This window comes from Diceros bicornis, chromosome 35 (genome assembly GCF_020826845.1).
Source record: "Diceros bicornis minor isolate mBicDic1 chromosome 35, mDicBic1.mat.cur, whole genome shotgun sequence".
Lineage (NCBI taxonomy): Eukaryota > Metazoa > Chordata > Mammalia > Perissodactyla > Rhinocerotidae > Diceros > Diceros bicornis.
Genome location: NC_080774.1, coordinates 24828298 through 24844801, shown reverse-complemented (window position 1 = coordinate 24844801; position 16504 = coordinate 24828298). Strand labels below are relative to the sequence as shown.

General features: G+C 39.6%; 1 protein-coding gene across 7 annotated transcripts in view; it reads left to right on the top strand.

The window, feature by feature from the left end:
- Positions 1–16504, top strand: part of EIF4ENIF1 (eukaryotic translation initiation factor 4E nuclear import factor 1) — a 44277-nt gene that overhangs the window by 4326 nt on the left and 23447 nt on the right. For all 7 annotated transcript variants that reach the window (XM_058531844.1, XM_058531848.1, XM_058531847.1 and 4 more), the window contains 4 exons: positions 9914–9987; positions 11998–12125; positions 15020–15306; positions 15581–15782. In XM_058531844.1, coding sequence (XP_058387827.1) covers positions 9914–9987; positions 11998–12125; positions 15020–15306; positions 15581–15782 — 691 coding nt within the window. The remainder of the gene's footprint in view (positions 1–9913; positions 9988–11997; positions 12126–15019; positions 15307–15580; positions 15783–16504) is intronic.

Here is a 16504-nt window from a genome sequence, read left to right as displayed (position 1 = left end):
TCATGGATTAAAAGTGGTTTAGACAGTAGTTCTCAAAGCGTGGTCCCTAAACTAGCATTTAGCATCACTTGTTAACTTGTTAGAAATACAAAATCTCAGGCCCCATCTCAGAGGTATTGAATCAAACTCTAGGGGTAGCACCCAGCTATTTGCATTTAAAAAGTCTTTCAGGGAATTCTGACTCGGATTCAAGTTTGAGGACCATTTTAGGAAATAGAAAGCAGTGATGCTTATTAATGGAAAAACTTTGGGACTTATTCAACTTTTTCTTACCTTCATCAGAGGTCCTTGTTCACCAGTTCTTGAGGTGTAGTATCACTAATAGAATAACATCTTCCGCTTGAAATACAAAATAGAAATGCTTTGGACTATCCCACTATTCAGATCCATGTTTTTTCCTTCAGATGAACATACTGATCTTGAGATCACAGAGTGTACGTACTTTGTGCTGTTCCTCCTTTGCCCCTGTATTTTGCCACTGACTCTTTATTGAATGCTGTTACCTGCAGGTGGACAGGGAATGAAAGCAGAGAATACTCAGAACATTCAGCTTGATACCAGTGTTAATCGTGCTTATTAAATCTCCCAGCTAAAAAGTAGGTTTTGGATTATCTGAGATTGATTCCATATGTGTTCTTCATTGCCTCGACCAGTTATGAATTGGCATCTTTTTAGTCATCAGTGTCTAGAGGGATTTTTAAAGGAGGCCTCCCTAATTTGTGGTCGATGGGCAGTTGGTCACAGTGGTACAGCCATATTTATGTCCTTGCTTTAAAACCATTAAGAAAATATACAAGCGACTGAAGTGGACTGATTTGAGTAATCCTCCTAGCCTTCTGGGAGGGAATCAGTTGTGAGACCTGAAGTCAAGCCTCTGAGGAAAGAGTACTGTGATTTAAATCCTAGGTTGAAGTCAGGAGTCAGATGGTCAGTTTTGTCTATACGAAGATCTCATTTGATAACTTAATAGACAGCTTTCATAAACTGAGTTGAGTAGTAATCTCTAACAGGTGGTATTTCAGTGACACATTTAGCTACAAACTTCTTGAGCTAGTATAAAAATAGGAATGCCTATTTATATTGGGGAAGGCAGGATTATGGTATGAAAAATCAGGGGCCAGACTGGTGGCATCGTGGTTAAGATCGCGTGCTCCACTTCAGTGGCCCAGGATTTGTGGGTTCGGATCCTGGGCGCAGACCTACACACTGCTCATCAAGCCATGCTGTGGCAGGCGTGCCACATACAAAATAGAGGAAGATTGGCACAGATGTTAGCTCAGGGACGATCTCCCTCAAGCAAAAAGAGAAAAATTGGCAACAGATGTTAGCTCAGAGCCAATCTTCTCCACGAAAAAAAAAAAATTATTATACAATCTTAATGTTTCAGCTGACCAAAACACCTAGCTAACTGGAGGTTCTTAGAGGGGGCTGGCTGGCAATACCATAGATAGTCTTCTGACTGCTCTTTCCTACCTGTTCCAATTTTAAGTCATCTTGAAAAATTGTGATTCAGGGCCCTTGCTCATGGTGGGAACTTAAGCTAGATAAGGAGCCAGTCATTTCACAATTGGAACCTTTAACAGAAATTTGTGGGCAGGGCCTTTGATTCAGGAAGAGGTGCAATGAGAGGAGGCTGGCTTAGGGGGAGCCTGCCCACAGAGGTAGCAGTTTGGCTCAGGGTTCCCAGTGATCCCACAGGATAGAGACAGACTCAACACTGAGTGACAGAGCTGCTGGGAGGGGTTGTGTACCTTCCCTTGTCCTCTCAAGAGAAGCAGTGGAGAGGATAAGGTGCTGTTGAGCCCCACTGCCTGGTTTAGGATCCCCCACTCTACCACTTAACGTGTGTGACCTTCAGCATATACTTAGCTTCTCTGAATCTCAACCTTTTCCTCTGTAAAATGCAGGTGGAATAATATCTGCCTGGTAGGATTTCTGTGGGGAATAAATCAGAAAATTCATGTCAAGTGCTTAGAAAAGTAGCAGGCACACAATAAGCGCTAAAAACTGCTTATGATTGATGTACGTAATGAGGGTGGGGGTAGCTACTAAAAGATACCTCCTTTAGATACCAACTTTAGATCAAGATGTGTATTTTCTAAATGTCATGGTAACCATCTTCATTTCAATAAGAAACCAGAAAGCCCTACTGAAGATGTAATGCCACCACCCTAGAAATGATTCTAAGTTTCCTTCTAGTATTTATCTACCTGCTTACTTAACGTTTTGCATTGCTTTTATCAGTTGTGTAAACACATTTAAAAGCCAAGTTTTATTTTTATTCCATTGGCCAGATCAATAGAAAACAAGCTTTCCTGTTTTTTTCCCCCATTCTCATGTTCTTAGTTTCAAATAAGTTCTTTCAATAGAAGAAAATCTTTACATCAAATCAGCCACCATTAGAGATGCTTGGGTGAATCCGGGTGCTAAGTCCTGCTTATCAACTCTGCAGGATCTGGTTTGAATCCTGACCCTGCCCTAAGAACTGTTCTAAATGCTGCCCCTTTAGCAACAAACCTCATGAATGGGGGTTGGGGGGGGTGTATGCTATGTGCCCTTGTGTTGTTAGTTCACCATTGCCCTGGCTAACTACTATGGATGCCATTACCCCATCGTGATCTATTTTTAAAAGCTTTCTAATCCTTTCAGAAAAGTCATGTGACTCAGTAGAATGAAATATCAGGTCAGTCAGCAACCATCTGAAAGCCTGATGGGCCAATGCTAGTGGGTGGGTAGAGGGTGGGGACTGGGAGAGGAAGGTCAAAGGCAGACCCAACCTGAACACTGCTCCCTGGACATTCACCTTTAGGAAGAGCCAGGCACACACACAGGTGAGGTACTGGGCCCCTCCTAGAGTGCTTTGACGATTAACAAAGAAATAAAACTTTGGATTTTTTATAAAATTTGAGCTTCTTATTCTTGTGAATTGAATTCAGCTTACAAAGGTAAAGAATATTTCTCCTTTCATCTCTTCCTGTAAGTGACTTATGTGAAACTCTTCTGTAATGTCAGAATGTTATCAGAATGTGTAGCTACTTCTGCGTGGGATTTCTGCAGAAAGAAACTGGATGAGGATTTTAACCACTATTGTTTGGGGCTTATACTCAGATTCATTTGCTTTCTACTTGAATACTGATCACTAAAAGTTAGTGTCCATATTAGTAATGCCCAAATAGATTGCTTTGGGAAGCTTGGTAAATTTTCTTTAAGGAAGACTGCTAAAACTAAGAAAATTGTGTTTATACTTCCTTGGGTGTGTGGCTCTTGGGCAATTAGCAGCTTGTTCTTGCCTGGTCAAGTTTTAGTAACCTGTACAAAAAGTAAGGTCTCAGATATTAACTCTCCTCTTGTCCAGATGATAATTTTAGTAAATTTGTCCATGATCAGTAAGTTCCTTTGGGTTCTCAGGACTCTACAAAAGGTCATCTCACATTCCCTCCTGAAATACTCATAGAGAGGGAGCACTCCCAGTTCAGGGTGGACACTTTCCAAGTATTTTGCTTTTAGCCAAAGTTGAAGGTTTTCTTTGAAAATATCTGAAAGGGGTTGCTTTCCAGAAATAATTGCTGTTAAGGGCTCTTGATGAGATGGGAAGTTTAAGAACACTTCTCCTGAGAGACTGGAGAGCCATGGGGCCAGAGACAAGAGTCATCTGCCTGTGCTAGACGCTAAGCCTGGCACACAGGAAATGTTCTGTGGACAGTTATGAAAAGAGGAAACTTTGTATTGACTTAGCTCATGGCTTCTCCCCTCCCCACTTAAACGGGGGATCCTCTCAGGCTGGGATTCCATCTTATGCAACTTAAAACGTTGCTGGAAGGTAGCGGATTTAGCCCTCTAAACCCCATGAGGAGGATCTCATTTTTCCCTAAATGTCCGGGTGGACCTTGGGCCATAATTTGAGAAACATGATTGGTTTAAAGCAGCACTATTTCTTAACCTCTTCAGGTCCATTGGAGATCTTTTGAAGGTATGAATACTCACTGCAGAAATGCGTAATTTGGTATATGGTTTCAGGGGGTCTTCTACTCCTTGAGCCGTAAAACTGATTTAAGAAGCCCTGCTCTCAAGAACAGCACGTTTGGTTTTACTGAGATGTTTAAAGCTATTCCCAGCAGCTTTTACAATCCAAGAATTGTTTTGTTTTCCCAGTTCTCAGCCTGTTAATGAAGAAGATGGCTCTTCATCCTCTGTAGACAGGTGGGCTGTGTTTTAGCCATTGCTCTTGGTCAGGGTGTACCCTGGCACAAATGGTGCTGCTGGCATGGTTAATGCCAGTGTGCAACTGGCTCGCTGCTCTCCCTTGTGCTCTTACAGGCCTCTCAGGTTTGTATAGGTGGTCACTTGAACATTTATTCACACCTAGTATATGCCAAGCATATGAAGGCACAGAGAAAACTGGAATAATAGAGGGAAAGTTAAAACGTTTTTACCAGCCTGAGTGACTCTTGTATCTGAGAGTTATGTTGTTAGTGCTGTCAATTCAATTTCACCTCCTGCTGACCCTGTGTATAGCAGAGAGACAGATGGCCGGGAAAGGAAACCAGGCCTCGGCTGTGAGAGTGCTAAATCTTAACCACTAGACCACCAGGCTGTGTCTAAGAGTAGTTGGCATTTATCAGTCTGTGATTAGAGTAATAGTCTGTAAGAAGAGAAATTAAACAAAACATTAATCTCTGGTAACTGAACCTCTTAGTTTAACTTACTTAAAGAAAAATTTTTTATTGAGATACAATTCGCATACATAAAATTCACCCCTTTTAAAGTGTACCATTCAGTGGTTTTTAGTCAATTCACAAAGTTGTATAACCATCACTGCTATCAAATTGCAGAGTATTTTCATCACCCTAAACAGAAACTCTGTCCTTTAGCAATCACTCCCCATTATCCCTTTCCCCCAGCCCCTGGCAACCATTAATCTACATTCTGTCTCTATAGATTTACCTGTCTGAACATTTGCGTATAAATAGAATCATATACTATATGGCCTTCTGTGTCTGGCTTCTTTCACTTAACATGATGTTTTTAAGGTTCATGTTGTAGCATGTATTGGTACTTTATTCCTTTTTATTGCCAAATATTCCATTGTATGAATGTACCACATTTTGTTTATCTGTTCATCAGTTGATGGACACGTGGATTGTTTCTACTTTTTGGCTGTTGTGAATAATGCTGCTATGAGCATTCATGTACAAGTTTTTGTGTGAACGTAATGTTTCAGTTCTCTTTGGTGTATACCTAGGAGTGGAACTGCTGGGTCATATGGAAGCTGTTTAACTTTTTGAGGAACTGCCACTCTTTTACACAGCAGCTGCACCATTTTTACATTCCCATCAGCAATGTTAGAGGGTTCCAGTTTCTCCACATCCTTGCCAGTTTTTTTTCCCTTTTTTTTTAATAGCCATCCTAGTAGACGTGAAGTGGTGTCTCATTGTGGTTTTGACTTGCATTTCCCTAATGACTAATGATGTTGAATATCTTTCATGTGCTTGTTGGCCATTTGTGTATCTTCTTTGGAGAAAAATTGATTGAAATCTTTTACCTGTTTTTCAATTGGATTGTTGTCTTTTTGTTGTTGAGTTCTAAGAGTTCTCTCTATATTCTGGATACTAGACCCTTACCAGATACATGATTTGTAAATATTTTTTCCTATTCCGTGGGTTGTCTTTTCACTTTCTTGATAGTATCATTTGAGGCACAAAAGTTTCTAAATTGGAAGTCCAGTTTATCTGTTTTTTCTTTGGTTGCTTGTGCTTTCAGTATCATAGCTAAGAAACATTGCTTAACTCAAGATCATGAAGATTTACACCCACGTTTTCTTCTAAGAGTTTTATAGTTATAGCTCTTATAACTGTAAATAAAAATAAATTAATTAAATTTAAAAATAAGCAAAACATTAACCTCCAGTAACTGAACCTTTTAGTTTAATTTACTTAAAATTTTTTACATTTTGAGTTTTTGTATGTCGTATGAGGTAGAGGTAAACTTTTTCAGAATGGTTTTAGAGTTATAGAAAAACTGGGAACATAGAAAGTTCATATATACCCTTCACCTAGTTCTCCCTATTAATATCTTAGATTTGTATGGTGCATTTGTTACAATTAACAATGTTGATACATTGTTATTAACTGAAGTCCATACTTTAGTCACATTTCCTTAGGTTTTTTTTTCTAGCTTTATGGAGAAATAATTGATATACATCATCGTATAAATTTAAAGTGTACAGCATGACGGTTTGATTTACATATATTTTGACATTTCCTTAGTTTTAAACTAATGCCCTTTTTCTGTCCTAGTTTTCCATCCAGAATACCATATTACATGTAGTTGTCCTCTCTCCTTAGTTTCCTCATTTCCTTTTTTGTGTGTGTGAGGAAGATCAGCCCTGAGCTAACATCCATGCCAATCCTCCCCTTTTCGCTGAGGAAGACTGGCCCTGAGCTAACATCCGTGCCGATCTTCCTCCACTTTATGTGGGATGCCACCACAGCATGGCCTGACAAGCGGTGCATTGGTGAGCGCCTGGGATCCGAACCCTGGCCGCCAGCAGCGGAGCACGCGCACTTAACCGCCAGCGCCACCGGGCTAGCTCCCTCATTTCCCTTTTTTTTTTAAGGCTGTTTGTTACCTTTGTTAAAATATTTTTTGATCCCCACATATAGAACATTTGGTCCTCATACATGTTTTGTATCTGTGTTAAAATGTTAATCTTTCCCAATTAACTCCTAAATAAATAGATAAAAGAGTTTCAGCAAGTAGCTGTAGTAGTAATAGAGAATACCTGTCACTTGGGCTCTCTAGTATCTTCTGGGGTTAAAAGTTTCAAACAAAGCCTCATTGTTAGAAACTTTTGTATATTGAGAATATACATATTTAAGTATGACATACATTGCTCTTGGTTTAACAGTATACTAGGGTTCTTAGTTTAATATTTGGATTTGAAGGTGGTGGGTATTAGTATGTAATCATCTTTGGTTTGCTTCCAATAGCAGAAAATTGCTTTACAATGTTTTTTCGTGTAGTATATGTATAAGTATTTCCTATATTGCAAGATCCTTCCTGTTTCTACTGGAAAATTCTAAGCCCTCCTGTCTTGAGGATTTCAGTATCATAATATCTGCTATCATCATAACTACTATTGGTTCATCGCCCCCCACCCCACCCGCCAAATTTGTGTCACCATTGCGTCTCTGGCACCGTGTTTGCCCTGCATATTTCACTGGACTTTAGTCTTTACTGGCGATTTGTAGGTGGTGTGTCAGTGCTTTGACAGTTTTTTTTTTTTTTTCAGAATTTCAAGCAGCCTCTAGACATTTTCTTATATTTGAAATTCTGTTTATCTCAGACTTCTAAATTTTATGGGTATTTCTACCCAATTAATATGATATAATACCTAAATAAATGCAAGTGCCTGGTTGATATTCTGGTTTTAAAATTAAAATGTCATCTGGTCCTAGGACATTTTGCTATCATGGAGAAAACATTTAAATGCTTCAGGTGTCTGAAGGCACTTGACTGAATTCATGGCATGCTTACGTGCAGTGATTCCTATAGGCTGAGAGAGTAAATCTGTCCCTCCATATTTACCCCAAGATATGGAAAGCAGTGATCAGAGAAGCAGCAAGCATTCTGTTGTGAAGCCTGTGATGGGGGTAGTGCAGAAGTCATGGCACAGCGATATATGCTTTTTTACAAGGCAGTTGTAGCATTTTACTGATACTGAAAGTTTGAAATTGCTTTTTTTACTTTATTATGAAAATGTTTAAATGTATATAAAAAAGGAGGCATTTTTTGTGTGTATGCACGTTTATGAGCATATGTGTTTATATTAAATACATACATGTATATATCATTGCGCATATTTCCTAGTTCTGCTGAAAGGGCCTAGAAGCAAATGAGGATACCCAGTTCCCAGATGTTGGTTTCTTACACCATTCACTCACTTAAAGGAACTAAGATTTCTCAAAGAAATGGCTGACTCGAGGGCTAGTTCTAGGCTAGGGCTAGTGCAAGATGGATACAAGGTAAGCCAGAAAGTAAGGAAGCACTTTTTAAAGAATGGTGGGGTATGTCAAAAGGACACAGGACCCAGCTTGAAGAAACTCCCAATTTGAGCACCAAAATAATTAAGGATATTAATGACTTGTACACCATTGGAAACTAGGAATCTGAGCCCATGCCAATAATAAATAGGCAAATAAGCAGGGGAGAAGGGAAGGTTTATGTTTACAAGTGCTGACTGGTAACTGTGGAGAGAGGCCAGAGAGGCCTAGACTTGGAAAATCAAGATTGGTTTGGGCAAGAATCATCAATAGATGCTAAATTTAGGGGGAAATTTTGATGAAGACCAGGATATTTGGATGATTTTAGAGCATTCCCCATAGACTGCAGACTAATTGCAAGGGGAAAGTAGTAACTGAAAGTAGAGAAACTGGAGAACATCTTGACCATCTGTTCAAAATTAACATCACTAATAAGGGGCAGATGGACGTGGGCGTCCAGAGGTGACGCTCTGAGATGGACACAACATTTCTTAAGTTAGTATTCTGCCCCAGGGTTGCTTAGCCTCAGTCTAATCATGAGGAAACATTAGATAAACCGAAAATGAATAAAGTTTTCTTAAAAAAAAAAAAAAAAAAGTAGGCCATAATCTTTAGAAATATCAAAGTCATAAAAGACAAAAGAAGTTGTAGAAATGTTCCAGATTAGAGACCAAAGAGACATGACAACTGATATCTGATTCTAGACTGGATCTTGTGTTGGAGGCTAAAAAAAGTAATATAGAGGACATTACTGGGTCAGTGGACAAAATTGGAATCTGGAGTGGTTGATTAGATAAAATATTATTGATAACTGGTTATATAAAACTGACAGCCCTTCTCAGCCAGGTTCTGCAGACGGAAAGCCTTATGCTCTAAGGCATCTATTGTATGTAATGGATTCGCGTCTCTCTTATGCATCTAAAATGATATTGGCCAAGTATAATCCTTAGGAGAATGGAAGAAGAGTCACTCAGATCATTTTCTGTAGGGCTTAATTCTCTCGTGGAACCGGATAAGAGGCTGTGAAAGAATACCCTCATTCTTAGGAAATAGGCACTAAAGTACATAGGGGTAAAGGACTATAACTTAGGTGGTTTACCCTTAAATGGTTCAAAAAAAAAAAGTTACATGTAGAGAGCCCAAATGCTAAAGGAAATGAGGGGAAAATGTTAACGACAGGCAAGTCAGGTAAATAGTATGTAGGTGTTTTGGGTGCTTTTTTTTTTCTTGCAACTTTACATTCAAAAGAAATCTAGGAGGCCGGCCCGGTGGCATAGTGGTTAAGTTTGCATGGTCTGCTTTGGTGGCCTGGGGTTCCCAGGTTCAGATCCCAGGCACGGACCAGTGCACCACTCATCAAGCCATGCTGTGGTGGTGTCCCATATACAAAATAGAGGAAGATGGGCACAGAGTTAGCTCAGGGCCAATCTTCCTCAGCAAAAAGAGGAAGATGGGCAACGGATGTTAGCTCATGGCCAAGCTTCCTCACAAAAAAATCTAACCCCTTGTAAATTGGCATCTCATGCATTTAAGAGTGGGAAGATTAGCTGGAGGTTTTTTTGTAAGCCTGAACCTTCTATGGCCTGATGAGCATTCAGTGTTGTGTAATATAACTATATTATTGGACAGCAATTTATAAGAGAGTGTATTTTAGCAGGAAACTGATCACTATTAAGTTATTTGCCAGTTCTGCTTGAGATTCTTGCAAGAGCTTTGAGCTGACTCCAGTCCTTTCTGTAATATGTCAAGGTATAAATAAGAACTGTGTGAAATGTTTAAGCTAGACACTCAGAATTACTGAGAACAAAAATAAGTTGCAAGTATGTGGCCTGAGAAATTATTCAAAATCACCATTTGATTTCTCTTTCTAGGAGGAGCTCTTGGATATAAAAGAACGCCCTTATTCCAAACAGAGGCCTTCGTGCCTCTCCGAAAAATACGACAGGTATTGGGAGCGGGGAGTGTGCTTCTAGTCAATTTGTTGTTGCACCAAACTTGGTAAATTAAGAAGTGTATTGCTTTGGAGTTTTTTTGGTAGAATTATGAGTGGGGAGATTTCAAGGGTAATGACATTGGGCTTCTGCACAGATACATTGTGGATAAGTTAGGAACATGACTGAAAAGCATGTCACTGAATTATCTTCATCACTTTCATTATTAATTAGCTTTAAACCATTAATTCAAAGATTTGAGCTGCAAGGGGCTCTAAGGGCAGCTAAATCACTTCTCTTTCAACTAATTGGTGATGGAATTAAAACTAGAAAATGACTTGATCAGAGGCACACAGTCAGAAAGCAGAATTAAGACTTGAATGCAAGAGTCCTCACCAGGGTCTTTTCTCTCCACCAGTGGCTTTTACACTGTGACTCTGAACTGTGTTCCCCCTCCTTAAACAAAACAAGCATTCAGCCATTTATATTAGCCCTTTTGCATCTTGAGCTCCTTCATAAGAAGCAGAAGGCTTTGTTTTGAGAAGACTATAGCTAAAAATGGTCTGAAAATCCCTTACAATGACCCTACGTTGCACTCCTAATGGTCACCTTAAGACTTTAAGGTCATTTCTTAAGTATCAAGACAGATGGTTCATACTGGCCCACATTTTTAACATATGAAGTATCTATTGTGTTTAATTTCTTGGTTGAATAGGACATACTCTTATTTTGTATGTGGACTATTCAGAAGATTGTTAAATCTGGACTCCTCACCACTTTCCCCTGATGAAAGTGATACTTGAATAATGACTATTCCAATTGGTTAGGGTTTTTTGATAAGTCTCAGATAAGCTGGTTTTTTCATTAAAGCTGTAAAGCATTTTTATGCCTTAAGTTGAATTTTCTTGTTAGTTCTTCTTGGCATAAAATAAAGTTATCATGGGCACACATATTTGCTTTTTATTCTAAAGGGAGACATTGTGCCTAGTAGTAGTAATGAAAATGACAGAGAGAGAGGAAAGAGTTTCTCATTCTTCTGTTTCTCTTCTCTCACAGAATTAAAATTTGTTGGGTTCTTAAACTCCAGGTATTCCTCACAAACGCACTAGAAGATCAGTAACGTCACCTTTATTGTGAGGAGTTTGAGAGGTTTACCCACTTATTTAAGAAATTCAGCTGAACCAAGGATTCACTTGGTACCTGCTATGTGGCAAATACTGTGTCAGGTGTGATTAAATCCTGCCTTCGTGGAACATTGGTCTTTGGAAGGATACAGTGAAATACTCATAAGAGTTTATCATTACCACCATTACAGGCTGTGAATTACAAGTGTAAAGTACAGTACTAGTGTGTAGCATGGCCTGGTCTGATTTAGGGGTTGGGGAAGTCCTTTCAGCAGAAGACTAAGGGGTCCAAGATGTCTGGTGGTCGTGGCAGAGCTAGAATTTGGTCCCAGATCATTGGGCTCCAAAGCTTCTGCTCTGCACACTGTACCACCTGCCACTCCATCATTAGAGAGTCACAAAATAAAACTCAAACCACGCATTTTAGGCTCTTAAGAATTTTCTGTCCTGCTTGTCGGGAAAACTGAGACTGTGCATAGAAATTCTGGAAAAATACACACCAACCATTCCAGGAGCTACTTCCAGTGAGAGGACTAAGGAGTTTTTTCCTCTCTTGTACTAATCTTCAGTAAACTGAGTAATCAGTATTTATGGAGCATCTTCTTTGTGTAGGACAGGCATAGTTATTGTAATCCGTGTGTACCCCAAGGTTTGTAGTCTGTTTCATTTATGCACAGACCACTGGTTTTCAAGTGACTGTTGGTGTTATGTGAACAACAACAAAGTATTACTGAATTAATAGTTGTTTTTTGTTTTCACCTTAAAAGACATAACCATTCTGATGGCAACCACAAAGTTTTATATTGGAAAGGGGTTTCCATAACTTATTACCTAAAGTTTAGAGATTAGACTGTACGTGTAGTTCGTGGGTGCTAACTGTCGGTACCCTTTGACCTGTAGTGATGGCGTCTGGGACCCTGAGAAGTGGCATGCCTCTCTCTACCCAGCTTCAGGGCGGAGCTCACCAGTGGAAAGTCTGAAGAAAGAGTTGGATACAGACCGGCCTTCCCTGGTGCGCAGGATAGTAGGTGAGCACACAGTCACTCAGGAGTGGGGGCAGCAATTTTGGAGACAGTGCTCTTTGCTGCTGGCTTCATTCTTAGCTGTGAGAGTTTTTATGCATTGGTGGAAAGTGTCATCATCAGGAAGCTGATTTACCAGTTGCATTTTTCCTGATTAGCAGAGTAAAATCGTAGCTTTCCTGTATAAGAGGCAAATAGACTATATTAGGCTATGTGCTTTTGAGTTAAAAGTACTGATGTGTTTCATTGACATGAATAACTGCCTTAGATGTGGTAGGGAGCATAAAGCTGTATTCTGCTTAGTTTCATATATGAGACTAGTTCTCAGGTATAAATCAGTTCTGGCAGTTCTTAATTCATAATGGATTATGATCTGAATACAGGATTTGGATATGGTTTGAGACTGGAGTAAAGTTTGATTCCCTATACCTTTACCCCTTTAAACTAGAAAAGATAAGAATGAAATGGAGACCTGGCAATATAAAAGCTAGTCAAGGAACCTGTTGCAAAAGAAACTCCTTTTGAGATGAGAGGAAGACTCATAAAACACATTTGGAACTAAGCAAAAAGGATAAAAGTGACTCTAATGTGAGCTATAAGACACCTCTACACAGAGTCTATCAGTATACTTAGTGCAGTAATGTCCCCCAGGCAAAGAGTTTATTCCAACATAATCATTAAAGATGTGTACAGAGATTTTAATAAAATGATGAAAACTTAGAAGCAACCTAAATGTCCAACAGTAGAAATGGGCTGGATAAACTTTGGCTGTTCCAATGGTATAGCCATATGTGGTTTTATTACGCTATTCAGCTGTAAAAACATGTGGGAGATGTATTTACCAACTTACACAAAACTGTTCACATTGTATTTTGTTTTTGGAATAAACTGAGACACTGCATGGAAATTCTGGAAAAGTACATACCAAAAGGTTTTTAGGAACTGTTTCTGATCAGAGTACTAAAAGAGGTTTTTCTCACTTAGTTTTCTCACTCAGTTTTCTGGTTTTTCTAGGAAGTTTTTTTTTTGTGGACATGTTTATTTTTCTTACACCTTTATTGAGGTATAATTGACATATAATAGACTGCACATAAACTGTACCATTTGATGTGTTTTTTTGTTTTTTTGGTGAGGAAGATTAGCCCTGAGCTAACATTCATTGCCAATCCTCCTCTTTTTGCTGAGGAAGATTGTCCCTGGACTAACATCTGTGCCCATCTTCCTCTATACATGGGACACCTGCCACAGCATGGCTTGCTGAGCAGCGTGTAGGTCCGGGCCCGACATCTGAACCTGTGAACCCTGGGCCGCTGAAGCGGGGCACGCAAACTTAACCACTACGCCACCCGGCTGGCCCCCTGTTTGATGTTTTGACGTGTATACAGCTGTGAAACCATTACCACAATCAAAGTAATAAGCATTTCCATCAGTCCCAGAAGTTCCCTAGAACTCCTATGAGTCTCTCTGTTTAATCCCTCCTCACACTTCCCCCTAGGGAAGCACTGATCAGTTTTCTGTCACTAGATTAGTTTACGTTTCCTAGAATTTAATAAATGGAATTATACAGTATGCATTCTTTGGGGAGCTTCTTCCACTCAGATTTAGTTGTTTTAAGATTCATTCATATTATTGGGTGTATAAATAGTTCTTTCCTTTTTATTGCTTCGTGGTATTCCATTGTATGAATTTGCCATAATTTATCCATTTATCTACTGATGGACATTTGGGTTGTTTCCAGTTTTTGCCTATTAACCAAAACTACTATTACATTCACATACATGTCTCTATATGGACATATGCTTTCTTTTCTCTTGTGTAAATACGTACGAGTAGAATGGCTGGGTCCTGTAGTAGATGTATGTTTAACATTTTAAGCAACTGCCAAGCTGTTTTCCAAAGTGGTTATACCATTTTACATTTCCACCAGCAGTGTGTGAGAGTTTCACTTGCTCTATATCCTCGTCAGCACTTGGAATGGTCAGTCATTTTGATTTTAGCCACTCTCTTAGGTGTGTAGTGGTATCACATTATGGTTTAATTTACATTTCCCTAATGACAAATGATGTTGAGTATCTTTTCATATGCTTCTTTGCCATCTGTATATCCTCTTTGGTGAAGTGTCTGTTAAACCATTTGTCCATTTTTTAATTGGATTGTTTTTTGAGTTTTTAAAAGTTTCATATGTACTGGATACAGGTCCTTTATCAGATACATGCTTTGAAATATTTTCTCCCAGACTGTGGCTTGTTTTTGCATTCTCTGAACAGTATCTTTCAAAGAGCAGAAGTTCTAAATTTTGATCAAGCCAAGTTTATCGTTTTTTTAAATGGATTATATTCTTGGTGTCATGCCTAAGAAAACTTTGCTTAACCCAATGTCCGAAAGATTTCCTCGTATGTTTTCTTCTAGCAGTTTTCTAGTTTAAGGTTTTACATTCAGATCTATGATAATTTTGAATTAATTTTTGTATATGGTACCAGGTATGACTTCAAGTTCGTTTTTTTGCGTATGGATATCCAACTGTTCAATACCATTTGTTGAAGAGACACCTTAACTTTTTATTTAGTTATTTTTTTCAAATACTGAAGCCTACTATAGTTTATTAGTTGATAAAATATTTGCTAATAATTACATAGGTAAAGACTTAGTCAAAATAAAGAGATTGTGGAGACTAATCATGGAAAATCAGTTATTTTGAACTACATTTATTGCTCCAAAGAGAAAAGGCAAAAGGCTCAGTCTTATTTAAATATGTAATATACATGTTACCTGGTATCTGTTTAGTGGTGACTCTTTTCCAATACCACCCCCTCTCCCCGCACCAGTCATGGACATTCCTCCTAAAAAGGAAAAATGTCCTTGTTGGTTTGCTTAACTTTCTCTTTCCGGCATCTTTCCAGATCCACGAGAGCGTGTGAAAGAAGATGACTTAGATGTTGTTCTCAGCCCACAGAGACGAAGCTTTGGAGGGGGCTGCCATGTGACGGCTGCAGTTAGCTCGCGGCGTTCAGGAAGCCCATTGGAGAAAGACAGTGATGGGCTTCGCCTGCTTGGTGGACGAAGGATTGGCAGTGGAAGGATAATCTCCGCTCGGACCTTTGAAAAAGATCACCGTCTTAGCGATAAGGACCTTCGAGACCTGAGAGACAGAGACCGAGAGAGGGACTACAAGGACAAGCGTTTCAGGGTTTGTCTTCTAGATCCTTTGGCAACTCATGTGCTTAGACACTCAACATTCACTTCATTTGTACCAGGTTACTTTGAGATCCTGGATGAACACAGCCTGTTCTTAAGCCAGATTAAGGAGGAATAGAGAGAGCTGTGGGTGGGGAGGGGCTTCAGGTCTGCAGCATAGTATCTTCATTGCACTGTTGAGCCTTACTTAATTCGTCAAGACCTTGATTGAGGTAGAAATGCCTTAACGAGAGTATTTTTTTATCTTGCATCATGTACTTTTCCAGAGGGAGTTTGGGGATAGTAAGCGTGTCTTTGGTGAACGTAGAAGAAATGATTCCTACACAGAAGAAGAACCAGAGTGGTTCTCAGCTGGACCCACAAGTCAGTCTGAAACCATTGAGCTGACTGGCTTTGATGATAAGATACTGGAAGAAGATCACAAGGGGAAAAAAAGAGCAAGGCGACGCACAGCCTCTGTGAAGGAAGGTCAGCAAAAACTTTGGGAGGGAAATTCACTGTTCTGAAATGAGAGGTGCTTATAGTTGACTTAATTGTACATTTGGGAATGGGCACCAGTTAGGAAGTGGCAAGTTTTTAATGTTGCAGCTTGATTTTGAAACTGCTTCCTAAGTGTGAATTCACTAGGTGTAGATTGTACTATCTCCTCAACTTGTTTGGCTTACAGTGCTAAAGAGAAAAGTCTCACATGACCCTGTAAGAGCACTGTGTACTTGAAAGGGTTCCCCAGAGATAAGAAATATGTGGTAGGAATAATGAGGAGTCTCATTTATTGAGCACTTACGTAGTAGACATAGTGGTAAGCATTTTGTCTATGTAATTCTAACTTTTAACAACCCTGTGAGGTAAGCACTTTTATGCCCATCTTGTAGATGAGCAAATGGAGGCACAGGGGGCTTAAATGACTTGTCTGTGGACGCTGAGGAAGTAATTAGTGAAGTTGGGAGTCTAACAAGGTGCTTGCTTCAGAGCCCATCTTCTTCACCGTAGTGTTAGACCTTCCTAGGTCAGTTGTTTGTGACTTGGCTTCTCTCAAACTCAGTTTTCTCAGCTATGAGATAAGGTCAGGTGTCTCCCTCGCTAAACTGAAGAAGCCAAAGCTAATGTGTGAGAGGTGCCTGGTGCAGAGTGGGAGCCCGTTAGTCATTTTCAGGGCAGTGACCTGGCTCTGAGGTGGCCAACCCTGGGCT